At 38.2% G+C, this 17441-nt stretch overlaps 2 protein-coding genes across 2 annotated transcripts in view; one reads left to right on the top strand and one right to left on the bottom strand.

Moving 5' to 3' along the window:
* Window positions 1-16886, bottom strand: part of LOC137984699 (proteasome subunit alpha type-1-like) — a 28995-nt gene extending 12109 nt beyond the window's left edge. Inside the window, exons 1-8 of the mRNA XM_068831957.1 lie at window positions 16819-16886; window positions 16220-16264; window positions 15077-15121; window positions 14911-14967; window positions 5444-5547; window positions 3705-3793; window positions 3298-3368; window positions 3049-3132 (exon numbers count right to left, since the gene is read on the bottom strand). Of these exons, the coding sequence (XP_068688058.1) occupies window positions 3049-3132; window positions 3298-3368; window positions 3705-3793; window positions 5444-5547; window positions 14911-14967; window positions 15077-15121; window positions 16220-16264; window positions 16819-16821 (498 nt within the window). The 5' untranslated portion in view covers window positions 16822-16886. The remainder of the gene's footprint in view (window positions 1-3048; window positions 3133-3297; window positions 3369-3704; window positions 3794-5443; window positions 5548-14910; window positions 14968-15076; window positions 15122-16219; window positions 16265-16818) is intronic.
* A 104-nt stretch (window positions 16887-16990) lies between these two features.
* Window positions 16991-17441, top strand: part of LOC137984691 (coiled-coil domain-containing protein 112-like) — a 19100-nt gene continuing 18649 nt past the window's right edge. The window contains exons 1-2 of the mRNA XM_068831945.1: window positions 16991-17204; window positions 17345-17441. The exon at window positions 17345-17441 is cut by the window's right edge and continues 25 nt beyond it. Coding sequence (XP_068688046.1) covers window positions 17053-17204; window positions 17345-17441 — 249 coding nt within the window. The 5' untranslated portion in view covers window positions 16991-17052. The remainder of the gene's footprint in view (window positions 17205-17344) is intronic.

The raw sequence follows: 17441 nt of genomic DNA, 5'->3' as shown, positions 1-17441 counted from the left end.
GTCAACCCTCCTATATGGTGCAGAAACTTGGGACTATTTACAGAGCCCAAGTTAAGAAACTGCACGCTGTTATGATGAGGCAATTGAGGGACATCACGGGCATCAAATGGCATGATAAGATCACAAATGCTGAAGTCCTTAGGCGTGCAAACCTTCCATCCATGGAGGACATTCTTGCTGAAAAGAACCTAAGATGGTTAGGCCACGTTCATAGGATGGATCATGACCGACTCCCTCGCCAGCTGCTGTATTCACAACTCTGTTCTGGAAAGCGAAATCAGGGAATGCCAAGGCTGAGATTCAAAGATGTAGCAAAGAGAAACATGAAAGTGAGGAAGATCCCAGTCAACTCCTGGCAGACAACCGCGAGCAACAGAGATACATGGAGATCTGCCATCAAACCATAAACAGTCTTAATCGTATCAACTGACGGCAAGAGAGAGAGGGGTTGGCTATGTAACGCTATGAGACTGCACAAGTTCCCCCAATGGATCAGTGACACTATAAAGAACATATGCGCTTCCTGAAACACCAAAATCATCACCAGAATGAAGAATGGAATAGAGATATCGGAACCAATCCGCTTCACGAGGGGGATTCCTTATGTCCCAGACTATTCACCTTATGCCGGAATCCTGTGGCGTGGATGCTATGAGCAACAGAGGGATACAAGTTAAGTAAGCCAATTATTGCAAAAGTAACAGATCTGCTGTTTATCGACAACCTTAAAGTATTTGCACAGTCTCAAACCAAGTTAAACAAGGTACTTATGTCAACTCAAGAAGCGTTAAAAGACATTGGTCTTGACTTGAATCCTAAGAAATGCTCAGTAACGAATGTCAAAGGTGGGACGCAAGTCTTCGATGGAGGTAAAGTAAACCTGGAGGGGACAATAGTGATTACAAGTTTAAAGGAAGGAGAGCAGTATAAGTTTTTGGGTGTATTAGAGAGCCTAAAACAGGAAGACACAATGGCCTTGAAGATTGCTGCCAAGAAATATATCCAACGAGTATCTGTCATCTGGTCCAGTCCACTTTCGGACTGGAACTAAGTCAAGTCCACAAATGAATTTGCTCTATCTGCATTCATGTATTTGATGTGGACCCAAACATGGCCTCTGGCCGAGCTCAGACAAATCAACCAACAAGTAAGGAAGATCATCGTCGTGAATGGAGGGCGACATCCAACAAGTTCAAATGCAACCCTTCACTTGCCAAGGAGCATTGGCGGAAGAGGCTTAAGGTCAGTTGAACAGGAATACAAACTGACTAAGATCAAAGCAGCATTTAAGATATATGAAAACCCCGATCCAACGATAGGAATCGTCCACATGTTCGAAGAGAAGGCAAGCGAGCGAGGACATCAGTCCTTTGCTAAAGATGCTGTCACATTTGCTAGAGAACTTGATCTTGAATCGAATCTAACGTATCCTCAGTCTTCGTGCTCTAAAGTGGGAGGGGATGAAATCCCAAAGAAGCAAGTCAAAGAAGCCTTGAAGAAATCAGTGGTTAGCAAGTTAAAGTCAGAAGTAGAAGACCAAAAGTGAGAGGGAAAGTTGCTAGCAAGCAGGTGGAAGGATGAAGACCAAGACAAAAAGTGTTTTGAGTGGATGAACAACTGGAGAACTGCACTGACCCATAGGATAACTGGCATTCAAGACCTGTACCAACAGCTTTTACCCACAACGTTGTACACCGGGAAGAAGATTAAAACAACTAATCATCAAGATTACACTTGAGAGTGTCACGCATGTGTTGGCGGGGTGCAGTGCTATCGCTCAAACCAAATACCTAGAAAGACACAACAGCATCCTTAGAATCCTGTTCTTCGAGATTCTAACCAAATACAACCTACTACCAAGAGAGGGGTATGTGTGGTATAAACGAATCAGTCCAAAGCCAGTTTACGAGAACGAAGAACTCAAAGCTTTGTGGGATGTACCACTGTTTGCCGAGCAAGTAGAAGTTCGAGCAAATCGCATCGACGCAAAGTTATTGATAAAGTAAAGAAAGAAGTAATGCTTATCGAGATGAGCTGTCCGTGGATGGAAAATCGAGAGATGAAGATGGAGGAGAAAATGCGAAAGTATGGTCCACTCAGATGGGAACTCAAGCTGCAATATCCAGGATATAAAGTTTCTCAGCACAACATCATCATGGATGTACTTGGTGGTTATTCAAAAGATGTGAGAAAGTCCATCAAGTGTTTGGTAGGAGATAGATGTGATTTGGTCCTGAAGCAGATGCAGAAGGCAATGCTGTCATGCACTCTGAACATTGCAAGGAACTTTAAAATTCTTGAACATTGAACAAGTTCATAAGAAAGGCAAAGATGAACATTTAGACAGGCTTAAAGGCGGTATTATTTATTAGGGATTCTCTCTAGCATCTTTTTATTTTTATTTATTTTATATATATAAATATACATAGATCATTGGTTAGGATTCTTACAATTAGATATTTAAAATATATTATTATGTAAGATATACAATATCGACAGAGGATTGTAATTTTTTTTAAAGGGATTAACAGGAATTGGTTACGCTTTTTGGGCGCCCAAATTTTGTAATAGGTTTCCAAACAGATGTTTCAATAAACTGCAAACAATAATAGCTATGGTAGAGCCACGGTAATCATTCCGAAGGTCGTGGGTTCAAATCCCACCCTGGTCAGAGTTTTTTTTCTGTCCTTGTGTGGGTAATAATAATCATTATTATTATTACAATTACAATTAAAATTGTCAGCCATTCTTGGAACTGCTCACCTGTTGCGGAAAGTGTTGTGTCTCTAAAGCTACGGGGAGTTGCTGAGACACAATAAACAATACCCCTTAGAACATGGAACAACTGGAGAGAATCAAATAATAATAATAATAATAATAATAATAATAATAATAATAATAATAATAATAATAATAAGTTGGAAAGCTGAAGGAGACAAAGGACCTTTGGCCATTGGCTATGGATTGCTCCTTTGGTGTAATGTCGGCATAACATCCTCTACAGCTAAAGCGTCACATTACTTTTACATAATAATAAAATTGCAATACCTGCGATCTGGCACCAATTGCCATTGCTTTGCAATCAAAGTAGTTGGCTGATGGACAGGTTTGATAGACGTGAGGTCCCATATCCTTATGGGGAAACAAAAGTGTCAAGTTGCTTTTCTCAAAGTATGTTGGGCAATGAATCAGGTTTAAGTATATATCTTTAAAATTCAAATGAAATAAAATAAGACACCCACGAGCTTTCTATAGTGAAACAAACAAGACATGTGGCTAAAACAAACTTCTACTCACATCATATCCTGCTACAAGAAGACCCACTCCATATGGTCGCCTACCATATCGCTGGGTTGGTATTTGCATCTCTGATCACTGTAGTCAAGTTATGTCATTACAGTAATTTTCATAAAGTTTGATCTTTGATAAAGTTTTGTACACATAACTGTCTAGGACTAGTTTTCCAATCTCTGTTAAGTAATTATTATATAAAAAATGAATCACTGTAAATTTTCATGGAATCTGATTAACTTCTCCAACATCCTACAACATTGCTATTATGGTTGGAAGTTTTCTACTGAAAACTAAGGCAGTGATATAGATGAAAGGATGACAAAAGAATTTTAAGCATTATCTGTTTTGACCCTGATGCTTCTAAGGTATGTCACCAAGAAGGTGAAGGTGAACTATCAAAAAAAAGATACTGTCTCCAACTGCAGACACAAGTCTTGATATGGGCAGCCTCCTATCATATACATACTTGGAATCTAGGCATTCACTCCTCATAAATTTGCTATAAACAGGAGACAAAGACATGAAACAGTTTGTGAATAATACAGAAATTTGTATATACTGAGTGGTTAAAACATCCATTTATTAAGTATAAAAGACTTTTTATTGGTAACTGAAAACCTCGATATTTTATAGTGGAGCTCCACATGCCAAAGGGGTGCACGGAGCACCATAATTTGGCAAGAAAATATGGTAACCCATGAGTTGCTTTTCTCATGGCACTCACTGCTTGTGGGCACATACGCACAACAAAGTTGCCCAATAATTTAATATCAATGTACATGTATTTTTTCCTTCCTTCTCATTGGCCAAGAGCCCACCACATGACCTGCAAATAACTGCCTACAAATAAGTGTTTTGCTGCAAATAATATTCTGCTCATGCATAATAGTTTGCTTTCCTGCGTTTTCAGAAAGCAATTTAATTGTTGGGAATTGAATGATAAAACAATTACTGAACTCAGTTATCACAAAATATCGTGATTTCTCAGTTTCTCGCAGATCAGTTAATTGCCGAAGCTGGATCTGCTCACAACTGAAGCAAAAACCTACATGTAGTAAGTGACAAAGTTCCGCCGATTTTTAGTTTTGCTCAAAACTAGCCCGAATTGTGCAAGTTGACTGGAAATTAACTTAAGAACATTTCCCTGCTATTGTTTTTATCTGATTTCAACTTTATTTTCGAGAAATAAGCAATGCAAAAATACTACCCGCTTTGCATTTGAAAACAGTGGAATCAGCAAAGAGACACTTACCTTTCATTGTTCGATTTAAATTTAATAGGATCAGCTAATGCAACTGCGTGCGTCGGTAGCTCAACAGAATGAAGTGCACAGCAATCATGCGCACAGCGAAGTACACGACAGATCAGTGGTTTGAGCCACCGATTAGACTTATTATTTTTGTTTTGGTTTGCACAGAGCTGTTCCTTTTTTTTGCTTGCTTTCCTTGTTTTTTGCCGCTCTCGTGTTGATCTTCATGAAATTCAAGCTACATGTCATGTAACTTAAATTTCATTAAGGTCAGGGTTTTTTTTAAGTTGATTGCTGACCAGGAACTGGTTTTTGATTGGATCAGAGGCTCAAGCCAGGTTAACTTCTTGTAATCAGGACACCTAAATATAAACAAGGCTTAATTGTTTAGGCCAACTAAAGCTCTTACCAGTCTACTCTTTTTATGTTCAGGTGGAAAACGGTTTGGAAAATATTTGTTCCTGCATTTTTCACCAGTTTCAATCCAAAAAGATGATTGCGATTTCTGGTTGGAAGCTTATTTAGCACTCTCATTTTAAAAGGAGGATTTTAAAAGGTAAATTCATTGTTTAATTTTAAGTACATGTAAGGCCAGTAAGAATAAATAACCCAGGAGCTCCGCTTTTAGGCTTGGCTAAATCTATATATTATGAATGAAAAGGAAAGGAATCTAACTACAACATCATACATTATGACAAAAAAAGAACAGAATGCAAAAAGTGAAGATCAAAGCTACAGCATCTAACTTTGTATTGCTATGTTCAAACAAAGAAGGGCAACTGCAGTTAACGAAAAACCATTAACTTAGATAATGCTACCTGTCTATCCTCACAGTAGCAAATTTTACAGAGACCAATGCATCACGATAAGTTGATCAAAGGTTTTGTGATAAAACATCACCTTAAGAGTCGAGCATCTGCAGTGAGACCAGCAATGGACACAGCCACGTGATCATCAATTGGCAAAATCTTCTTTTGATGTGCGGACAACTCGGATGCAGCTCTCTGAAAAGATTACATGTATTGTGTGTGCAGAACTTAGGCAGCTGAAGAAATGTCTGTGCATTCAAGTAATTCCATATTAGCTTAATCAGTAGTATTTAATATAGACGTAATTTTGTTGTAGTACTGTTAGAAATTGTAGAAGCTCCCTCGTGAAGGATACCACTATTTTCAAGTTATCACCACCTGTGTGTTTTATCATTAAAAAGCAATCAATACAAAAAACCTGTACAGTGGAACCTCCATTTAACAAAGGGGCAGGGGAAATTGGTTTGTACATCTAAAACCTTGATATAAGACATTTGCAGAAAAACAACCAAAATGTTTGTTATATTTTGGTATAATTAATTTTTTTTACAACGTTACATGTGTATGTTGCACTACACAGCATTTCTGGATCTAAACAAATACTGTAAACAACATTTGTGCTTTAATGTCTCGTATATGAAGCTACAGTACCCTGTACAGATGTGTATGTTGCAGGTAGTTTTGTCCCTTGTGTTAATTCATTTCCAAACCAAGTCAATTTGTTTCAACCTAGTTCAACTTGTTTCAACCTACACTGTACCTTCTACAAACTGACCTGGGTCTATTTGTTTCAACCAAGGTCAATTCGTTTCAACCTACATGTAGGTTAAAATGTATTCAAACCTTGGTTGAAATTGCAAGAAGTAAAGATAAATGAAAATCCAACAATTATTAGAAAGTACATGTACATTTGCAAGTAAATTGGTCCTGAATCCTTGAATCGCACCAACGCCTTTTTCCAGTTTGAAAACCCTTTAGAAATAAAGCAGACTTCCTTACTTCTGGCAGCTCAAAGATTTGATTTTGCATTTTGTTGCATGCAAATGAAACACAACACAGAATTGCTTTGCTCATTATAGTGCAGCCAGGGAAATTCCGAAAACCACTTGGATTGAAATGCGCGATTCTGTTTGCCACAATGCTTTTTTTGAGTTGAAATCCACGGGTTGGAATGGTACTCACCAGATAAAGAAGGTTTTCCATTTTGTTTGGAAAAGTAATCAGAAATTTTAAGAGATCTCTTCTTTGCATTACTAGTGGTATGTGAAGTCTTGTCGTTCGTATTTATGTTCTTATGTACCATGTGGACTTCTTGGGGGGGTTCGTTATAACCGCCAGATTGAATGTTCCTTGATGACCTGGGGCCGGTTCCTGAAAGGTGTAATAACTCTATTCCAGGGATAAATGGGCCTTATTCCATGAATACCTATATTTCCGGAATAAATTCTGTTCTGTTAGAATAGCAGATTTATCCCTGGAATAACTGTTATACTTGGTATAATTTATTCCTCCTTCCAGGAACTGGCCCCAGAGCTATACACAATTCTGCGATTTAAGTACTTTCGATGACAAAATGTTTTTATAAACAGACCGCGTTCAACAAAACTTGCAATTGGAATGCTCGACGAGCCGTGAAGCCTGACATCAAACGACAGACTTTAGCTGATCGAGCTAAAATCAGGACGCACAATAACAAGAGAAACAATAACTTCATGATCTCCCAAAAATCAAGGTTGAAACTAATAAACAATTTGTTTGAGAATCGCCTTATAAACTAAACCCAGTTATTACTTTGGATCAAAATTGACCAATTACAAAACAACGCGTTTTCCTGAGAGGTCCGCAGGAAAAAGAAGCCATTTAAAAGACCTTTACCTCTGCTAGGTTAGAAGCAAAAACATATTTACAATTGTAACGACTAATGCTTCATTCTGTCTATTTATCTGCGCGTTTGTGTTTGCCAGTAACTCTGGTCACTTTCAAATTAATGATTTTTTGCTATTTTTCACTCCGTTACTTTTGTTAAATTATTTTTTGTTTGATTTATTTTTATTCTTGCAAAAAAGTGGGGGGGCTAAAGACCCCCAGCCCCTCCCTCTGTGCGGTCCCTGTGATAAGCAGTATTTAAGTCCAAGCACCCATTTTAAAATAATAAGCTTTCAATAACTGTGATTTAGGGTTGGTCGGCAGTCTGCAAGTGTCAGACACCATTCTCTTTCAATGTCTAGGTCATCCACTTTCACATTATTACCCATTTCCCTGCTATGTATTTGATGTAGCTGTGACTTGTCCACTCATTTGTGGCCTTTCGATTTCTTTCTCCAATAGATTCCAAAAACCACCTCATTAGGCATTTTAGCAAAGGTTGTGGGAACGGTAGGGCTTTTTTACAAGTGATTTCTCTAAGATAATGACACCAATGGTTTGGTGACAAGTTCTTTCCTTTAATTAAACTGCAGAGGTTATCTTTCATTGTTCTATTTGGCTGTGCCATCATCCTTTTCTGCATAGTGCGAATGTTTCGTTTATAGCACTTTCATCACAAATTATTTTCCTTTGTCAGATTAAAGTTTTGACCAAAATCGCACCATCCAGAATAGATGTTCTTGTTTTGTAGCAAGGTCTGATGTTTTCTTTGATCTGAGAGAAAATAGCCATGAACACATGTACTTTAAGTAATGATTTTCAACATAAAGAGAACCAGTTACACTGTAATGCTCCATAGAACAGTTACAGGTTACATATTTTATGAAAATCAATCAGATCTACTGGTATTTGCACATGAGAAAGAAAATCTGTTTGTTACTATGACTGGTATCCCTTGTTCCTGGTGTATTCTGCATAGCAACATCACTTTGTACAGTATTTGTTGTCACTGTTGACAATTTGTCCTTCAGAATAAAGAATTTGGTTTATCAACGGAGTTGATAATGTAAATTGACCACCGTACAGAGATTCTAAAAGCTGACGTTTCGAGCATTAGCCCTCTGACGAAGGGCTAACGCTCGAAACGTCAGCTTTTAGAATCTCTGTACGGTGGTCAATTTACATTATCAACTCCGTTGATAAACCAAATTTTTGTATACTACTTCCCCACCGACGCAGCACCACAGTTTCTTTAGAAACTACCCCTTCCTTCAGAATAAAGAGCCCACTTAGCTTCTTGCAAACAATTTTTCCTTTTGTTGCACTGGGGATAAATTTAGTCACCCTTTACCTTCTTCAAATTATATGTACGCAATGCGTACATGTGTCTACTGCTAAAGCTTCTTCTAGTGCAGGAAATTTACCAAACATGAATTGGATGACTCTTGATGGCTGCTATCATTTTGTGTTGAGGTGTACATGTATAACAAGACACAAAACAGTATCATTATTGCAGAGCAAATGTATTTATTGGCTAGCTTAAAAAAAGTGATTTAAACTGAACGATATATAGCCTGTTATGATTAGGTCAAAATTTAAAAGGACGCTAAATGTCAAAGTACATAATTTGATCAGTTTTGCCATGTTAAAACTTAAGATATTGAAAGTAGTTCTGACTTGTAAGGATTTCAAAATTGTTCTTGTAGCTTTGTGGAATAATAAATTCTATACTAAGTAAACGTAAAGTGAAAACACAAACACAAACACTGTGAAAAAAATAACTGGGACAATAATGCTAACTACAAACTAATTAACTTGTCAGCTTTTCAATGGCAACAAAGGCCTTTGTGTATGGACAACAGAAAAATTTAAGGTTACTGCTAACCGCTAACCATTTTGGTCTTGAATTTTGGAAAATGTTAAAAAGCTACAATAAGATAGCTCGTTATATTTGCTTTCTTGTAAAAAAGGAATTATTTGAAAATGTTTGTTTCTCACGGAGTTGTTGTAAATTTTGTGTTTTTCGCGACTAAAATGTTTATCCCCCAAGGTGTTATGAGATGTCAACACTTGTTAACACCCATACAGTTTGACCTGGGAATACATTCGGGTATCTTCACTTTATCGCGTGTTGAGTTCGGCATTTATTTGTAGTCCATGAGGTTGTGTTAAAGGAAGATGCGAGGTGATATCATCCTTACTAGGCCATGAAACGCATGAAACGTGGAGAGAAGTCGAAACTCGCTGCTAGCGACAAGGGCTAAGTCAGCAATCAGGTATAAATAATCTATGGCTAATGACGCAGCGCTGAATGCCTCTTTAGGGGGCCTTATTACCTCGATTTTCATTGGTCAGCTGAATCATAGCGGCATGACCACATTCACACACGCATTGACAAGGTGTGAAAACGTGCAAAATCTTTTCTGCCCGAAAACTTGGGGTTAATTTTTCCAGGAATAGCTCCTCTTCAAATGAATTTATGGGGTATGTAGATTTGTCTGTTTTTTACGAAATTTGGGCAAATGATCATCGGATCTTAGTGCACGAAAGTTTGTCAGGCTTTTAAAAAATTCGAAATATTTTTACTTTGGCATGCCTCTGCATGTCATGAAACAAAATTTTCTATTGGTCAACTTCAAAGTGTATTTTCTCGGAAACCAATAGGAAGATCCTAAAAGCCCAACACACTTTCGTAGCCTATAAAGTGCTGATTGATATAGTACAGTTTATTTGGTTGTGTGTGATAATGTGAAGGCCGGTAATTCAGCTAAGTAAACATGTATGGTTTTGAGTTTGAAGCTTTGCTCGCGCTATAGCAAGCCATAATAAACAATTAATGTTCATGTATTCGGATTTTTCATTTTATTACCTTTTCGGTGATATATAGTTTGCTGGAGTTTTACCGAAAATAATGCACTTACACAGGGTTGTATATAAGAGCCGGCAGCCGGCGAAGTTCGCCGGCTTCTCTGTCAGGTTTCGCCAGCTACTTTCATTGTTTGAAGAGTCAAGACATGTAGTAGAGGAGATGATGTTTATGAGGTCTAAACTACTTGGGCTCAATGCAAATAAAAATTTGCAGTTCCTATCTTTTCTGAAAACACATAAAAGACTTCTGACTCAAGGGCAGTTTAAAAACGTTATGCTTGAGACTTTCGTTTTGAAAAAATCTTGCTTCCGTGGCGTTAAAGTAGGAACAATATGATTTGTTGTCTGCCATATTGGATTTCGATATCTTTAAACAGCCACCGATTGTATCTTACCGGAAGGAAAGATCACTCAAGGACGTTTTAGTCCGTGCAAAACTTCCTTTAATCACGCCGCAATCATAAAAAAAACTTATAAACAAAGAAACACTTTCAAAAGGTTTGTTCTCAATCCAGAAGGAAATTTACATATGATGTTCTGCTAGCAACACGCTCAGCCTGCGTCCACGCATCTCTTACCACAACTCAACTGAAGAACAAAACTAGCCCCTGATCATTCACTAACCGCTCCTTCGTTTTCACTTCGAACCTTTCAGTTGATCATTTATAGCGAACGTAGAAGCTGAGGACTTGTAGACTTTATTTAAACACTTGAACGTAACACTCCTCGGAGTTAAATCCTACTTGCCCGCGTAAGTGCTCGTCCTCTCGAGGGCATCGCTACGCTTCAACATGACAACGGATCTTTATCCAACGTCACTCTTGATCAACTCTCGCTGCTTTACGGAACTCCTAAACTCTTCGGAAAAAAAACTACATCACTCTTAAACCGCTCGAGTGATTTTCAATTTTTCGAAATTACAACAACCAAGTTCCGCAAGCATATTTTCCCGCTAATTACACAATGGAACGAATGTGTGTCATCTTCGCACCTAAACAGGATCGAAACATCCTTTACGCCATTGGCCAATTAGTATCCTCCAATCAGCTTCTTTATTTAACAACCAATCAGAAGCCTTTGCTGGTCTAGTCCTTCAAAGTATGTGCCATGTTTACAAGTTGTCAAGTGGCAATATTTGCCAGGCTCGTTAGCTCCAGCAAAACCACCAAAAAGATACAAAAAATATCACTCAACTTTTTGTTTATAGGGTTGTATTATTGAAATGTCGCTTCGTCTTTCTTTGAGTAACATGGATTTCATAGTATAATTGCAGCTTGATTCATCCCTCTAATGTCTGAGTTTCATGGCCCAAAATGCCAGGAAATGCATTTTCCGGCATTCAGTTTTCAAACATTTTCCGGGGGGAACATGCCCTCGGACCCCCCTGGAAGCGATGGGCTAAAGCCTATCGTGTGCGTCCTCCGGACCCACAACCGTCTACTTTGCAAAAAACTCCCGCTACTTAAAACCTTAAAGAAAACCCTGCTTACAAAAGATTTCCCGAAAGGAACCCCAAAAGGTTAGCAGTAACCTTAATGTCACCTAAAGAAAGAAACTACAGGATGATAGTGAACTAAACAGAAGGATGACGTTCATTACTAACCTAACATACCTTTAGTATGATTTGAGTTTGATTGACGTGTTTGTAACTTTCACCGGCCATTGTCGTTACAGTGAAAGTGTGCTATCTGCACTGTTCATTGTTCCACAAGTTCAGTTATATGATTAGATTAAGGATTGAATTTCAGTTACATGTTTTCAAGTTCAAGTAACCCTCCTGCTATTTTATCAGTGTCAAGAGCCCTTTTGATATCGGTGAAATCTCTCCAACTTTCCACTGCTTTGTGCCTAATATGGCTTCAAAGAGAGGGGGGCTTACTTTCTTCCTCTGATAAGGGGGGCTTATTTGAGAGGGGGGGCTTAATAGAAGATTTATGGTAATTCCACACGATTTGAGAAAGGTCTCAAATTCTGCACCGATAAATTGTTTTCTGTTGTCAGAAGCGATTTCATCCAGAAATCAGCGCTTTGTTGACCTCACAAGAGGTCTTCTCTTTTTGAGACGAATGAGTATCATTGACCTTATGTAAAACATAACACTCTCTGTAGCGATTATAGAATTCAGGGCAATCCATATACAAATTACCCAAAGCTTTTGAAGAACGAAACACATAATACTAAGCACTATTGTTATTCAATGATATGGAAATAAGTGGCCCTGCATTCTATAATTTAGCCCACTCTCTTATTACTGCATTCTCTTAGACGGCCAGATTGCTTGGGAACAACTACTAAATTGGAAACCCATGGGCTGGCTTCAGTTACCTATTCAATAATATTGACCAATATTGTCTTCAAGCATTCTATCAAGCTCATTATTGACTGCAACAATTGCATCTTAGATGTTGACTGACAGGTTCAACTCTACGGTCAATGGCAATTTCACGCTCAAAATCAGTAACCTTTCCAATGCCTTTGAGAATATCATCATATTCCTTTAACAAGGAAGCTACAATCATGGACAAATTCATTGGGACAGTACAGCGTTTTATCTTTCAACTCAATTTTTATCACATATTCTGGGTTCTTTTGCTGTGGATGAGCTGAAATTTTCCTAAGTCTCACTTTGTGTCATTTAGGCATGTGGGAAATGGTGGTTGTCATGAAGGCTGATTAGAGGAGATGTAATCTTGGACGTCTGATGGTGCGAGGGTTCAAATCCTAGGAGCAGCGTGGAATGCTGTGGAAGCTCAAGGTAAGTGACAGTCTGTAGGTAATTACGAAGGGAGAGATAGTAAAGAAGGGAAGGAAAGGGAGAGATTGGAAGAAGAGCAGAAGCAAAGGGAAAGATGGGGGAGGAATTTAATCAATCTCTCTTTTTTCATTATTAATTTTTCTCTTTTATCCCCCCTAAAAATCCATGCCCCGTGAATGATTTCTGTGATCTGTTTCCACAGCACAAGCCTGATAACCTACACGACACTTGTGCTGTTGCCATTAAACAGGTTGAAAGCAAAGAGGGGAAGCAAGAGATTGTGGGCCATGTACTATTGACAATTTCCAGTGTTTCACTTGTACTTTAAACACAAAAGTAAAAATTTCAGTGGAAGTGGCTGAAAAACAGGAAAACAAAGGAATTGGACTGGAAACTCTGTACCTTTTGCCACAAGAAGCCTTCAAAAATAAGGAAGTTGATGAAACTTATAAAAGACAAAGAAGATACATGCATGTAATCTGGATCTGTAGATGAGTTGATAGGGTCAGTGTCTGTATTTATGATGCTCAAAACATTACTGTAACTAACTGTGAAGTTGTTCTATAGTTACAGGATTAAAAGATTTTCGTCCTTGTTGGTCTGTTTCACCTTTTTTTTTGTCAAGTGTTGACATTTCTTCATTATATCTGGGTATAAAATTATTTTACGTTTGGGATCCTGGATTGTGTTCATTACAACAAGGATTTCTTTATATCAAGGTTTGTTACATGTATACATTTGTATGGTGGGTCTGTTCCATACATTTTACTGTAAATTTAACTGGGCTGAAGAATATTGTTCGTTATACTGAGGACTTTGTTATATAAAGGTTTGTTAAATTGAGGTTCCACTGTAGACCCATCTGGCTGTTCCCTTCCCCTACTTCCCAACTCAGCACCATGTATGTCCAGAAACACTAATAACACATGTCACAAATTTTATTGTCCCCTAACCCTCCTCAGCAGATATTCATGAAAACAGTGATTTTTTTCCTGAGAATATCCAAATCTTCTTTACTTTCAACCCTTTAAGGACGTTCGCGCCCAAAACGTTCCCACGTACAGATTTTTTTTAAACTTGCCACGCAGAAAGGTAATGATCTACTTTTGCCAAAAAGGCAAAAAAAATGGGGGGTCACCGTGCTCGTTTTCGAGATCATGAGGTGCACTTTGAGAAGCTTGCGTTATTTTAAGACAATCTCTGCTTACAACTGTCAGCAATAAAAAAGCTGCATTAGTGAAATTTAGATCAGGTAAACGTACTCAATTCAACGTAACTAATACAACTAAACAAACTTTTGCAGCTGATGTCTTTTTCTGAGGTAATATAGACCTTGAAAAACGATACATATTAGTATAAGAAAGAAAACTTCGGTCACACGAGAGCATAAAAGGCGAAATATTTGTAACTTCTCACGTACAGATTTTTTTTGTTTTTTGTTAAAATAGACCAAATCAGAAAAGGAAGTGATCTACGGAAAGAAAAATGGGGGTCACCGAGCATTCAAGAGAGTAAAATCGCTGCGAAGTTCTCAAAGCGATTGTCTTTTCGCACTGTCACGCCATTGCGTGAAATTTCCGAGAAGACCTAGGTCCAAGCTATCCCATAATGCCACCTGCTTTCACGTTACATTCTTGTGGAAAATGTTTGCACCTTTAGCATCGTGTTTACCTTCGTGGCGTGCGATGCATGACGTATGCGTGACATGCATGAAAAAATGCGCAGTAGCAATGGGCGCGAACGTCCTTAAGACCCAAGGGGGGTCCAATTGACAAGTAAAATGGTGTTAGAGTAAAATCTACAAGTGGCCATTGGTTGATATGTACTACGTTTATGCTATTAAATCTAGTATGTATCAACCAATGGCCACTTGTAGATTTGTTACAGTGTTTTAGTGGTTATTGTCCTTTTTTCTTGTTTTCGTATGTAAATGTATGTATTGTAAAGTTTTTGTAAGGCATGTAAAAAATTAAAAAGTAAAAGTAAAATTAAAAATAAAATAAAATAAGTGGCCATTGGGAGTTAAAGGGTTGCCAGATATAAAGTTTTTCAAATTCCATGAAACTTACTTTCAATGCCACAATGACTGCATGTGTTTTTGATTTAAGTCCCACTGTTGCTGAGCCCTGCCAAGAGCAAACCATTGGAGATACAAGTAGTTGTTAAAGTGATTGGAAAATATTTATGTTACTTGGAGAGACATCCTCACTTTAATTAGCTAGGGACAATAATCACCTGTTTGACGGCTTCCATGGCATATTCAATTTGATGAATCCGACCCTATTAGGATCAAAACAATAATTTCAAAAAAATCTTTACATACAGTACCTGCCATAGGCAATAAATAAGGGACCATGTTTAATAAAAGACACCTCTCGGTCAATACTTGACCGATACTCAATAGACATCTCAGCCAACGCTTGGCTACGATATCAACCGATATAGCGGCCAACAGTTGACCGGCAATGACCGATATGTTGGCCAAGGTGTCAAGCATCAGCCAGCATGATCCTTAAGTTGTTAGACTATTTGGTCGCCACCTCGACCACAATGGCATGAAAAACGTTGGCGGCATATCGGTCGACTGTTGGTAGTATAATTACCACTTGACGTTTGATACTGGACGAAGCTGTCGACACCTTGGTCGACATATCATTCAGTGACGGTCGGTCAACTGTTGGCCGCTATATCGGTCAATACATGTCCGACATATCACCCAAGTGGCGGCTGATATGTGGGCCTTGCCAATAAATACCATGTTACTAATTGCGAACTTTGTGAATGTCCTTCCCCCAAAACACACACACACACCCCTAATGCTGAAAGTTCTGAATGCTTAGAGCTTTCCAATCTCAAGATCTTGAGGTGAAGCAAAGTGCTCAAACTGACATGGAAAAAAAGTTTTATCAGTGTCAGAATGTAAACCGATTTCAATATTTAACTTTGTGCACTTGACCATGCTTTGTCGACACAGCAACCAATCAGTAACAGACACATTCTTTTCTGCTTTACTGAATTCAGGTAGCCTGCGTGGCAGGAAGAAAAAGGTGAGTCAATCAATGGTTGGCAGAGCGGTGATGATCAACTGACGCCCATGTTGACTAACATATTGACCAACATTGTTCAACATATCGGCTGACAGTTGATTATGTTGGCTGACTGTCAATCAACATGCCAGCCAATAGAGTTGTAGAGCATTCGCTGAGCGTAGCTGGCAATTGAACGACACACATGTCAACCACATATCAATCAAAATGTCGGCTGCATGTTGATTGAAATTTCGGCCGACTGACTGGCTAACCCAATAGAGTTAACCCAAAGATGCCCACAAGATCAGGACTAAATGTGTATTTAAAGGATGGCCATGATAATCTTTACCTGTGGGCTCCAGACAGTGACATCATTATCATACTGATTACGAAACTACAAGAGAAAATATGCACACATGTGAAAAAGACAAAAAGGATGAGTTCAAACCAAGACTATAGATCATTTTCACATGACATCACAGCGGCCATGTTGGTGTACAAGAACAATAGACGTACTCTCCTTTGGGAACCAAACTCTATTTTTATGCATATTCCATGCACACATTTGCTATTGTTTTGTACACCAATATGGCCGCCAAGTCACGTGAGTGAAAACCATCTATTAGAAGGAAGAACAACCTACAAAGGTAGCAGAATAAGTACAATCTTTTCAGTGCCTTTTTCAACTGCCTGGTAACCTATATTTTCTTCGACAGGCGAATGAAGTGTTTTTAAATTAAAAAATCTCTGTCAGATAAAAATGTCTGACGAAAGGTAAAAGCAACGTGACTAAGCAAATTACCAAAATAATTGTTTGAATTTGAACCTTTTCTCTCAACTATACGGCATAAAACAAACAAAATCCTTAGCATTAGATTATCATTAGTTAATACAAAAATGTCGAGAAATATGGAGACAATGAGCGAGATTTAAGCAAAAGAAACTAACCATTGTAGATGGTAGATGGCAAATCTCTGACTCATCAGGTAATAGTTCATGTATGCTTACCTTTCATGTCACAATTCTTGTCGTGACCCCGATCCGTATGGTCAGCAAACATTGTACGTAAATAACGAAGGTATGGACCTTAAGTAGAGGGTATTGAAGTGTATTATAAGAAACCAGAAAAAAAATGGCGGCCGTTTCCGGTGTTTTTATAAGTTTTGTACGTTGAAAGTTTTTATGAAAATTAGTCTTCTTCAGGAGTTAATTTTTGATATGAATAACAGAGCTGATCCAGGGGGAATAAATGACCCTGATTATTCCCGGCAACCCAAAACTCTTCAGCAGAAGAAGTGGGAGTTCTTTGACAAGTTAGAACAGCTTGAGCAGAAGTAAGAGTTTATGAGTTCTTTCAGCCTTCAAATTAATAATAATGACGATAAGGATAATGATTGTGATGTTTATGCAAGGATTGAGGCATCAGTTTTTGTTTTTCGACTTTATTTTTGTGGATTCCATGTACATTTTGCAGGCTTTCCGCTCTTGAAAAGGAAGGCAATGCCTTATTCTACAGCAAGCGCAGTGAATTTCGTAAAGATTATTGTGAGCTTGAAGAACTTTATTTGAAA

This window comes from Montipora foliosa, chromosome 2, assembly GCF_036669935.1.
Source record: "Montipora foliosa isolate CH-2021 chromosome 2, ASM3666993v2, whole genome shotgun sequence".
NCBI classification, from domain to species: domain Eukaryota; kingdom Metazoa; phylum Cnidaria; class Anthozoa; order Scleractinia; family Acroporidae; genus Montipora; species Montipora foliosa.
This window is presented reverse-complemented; position numbering and strand designations above follow the sequence as displayed.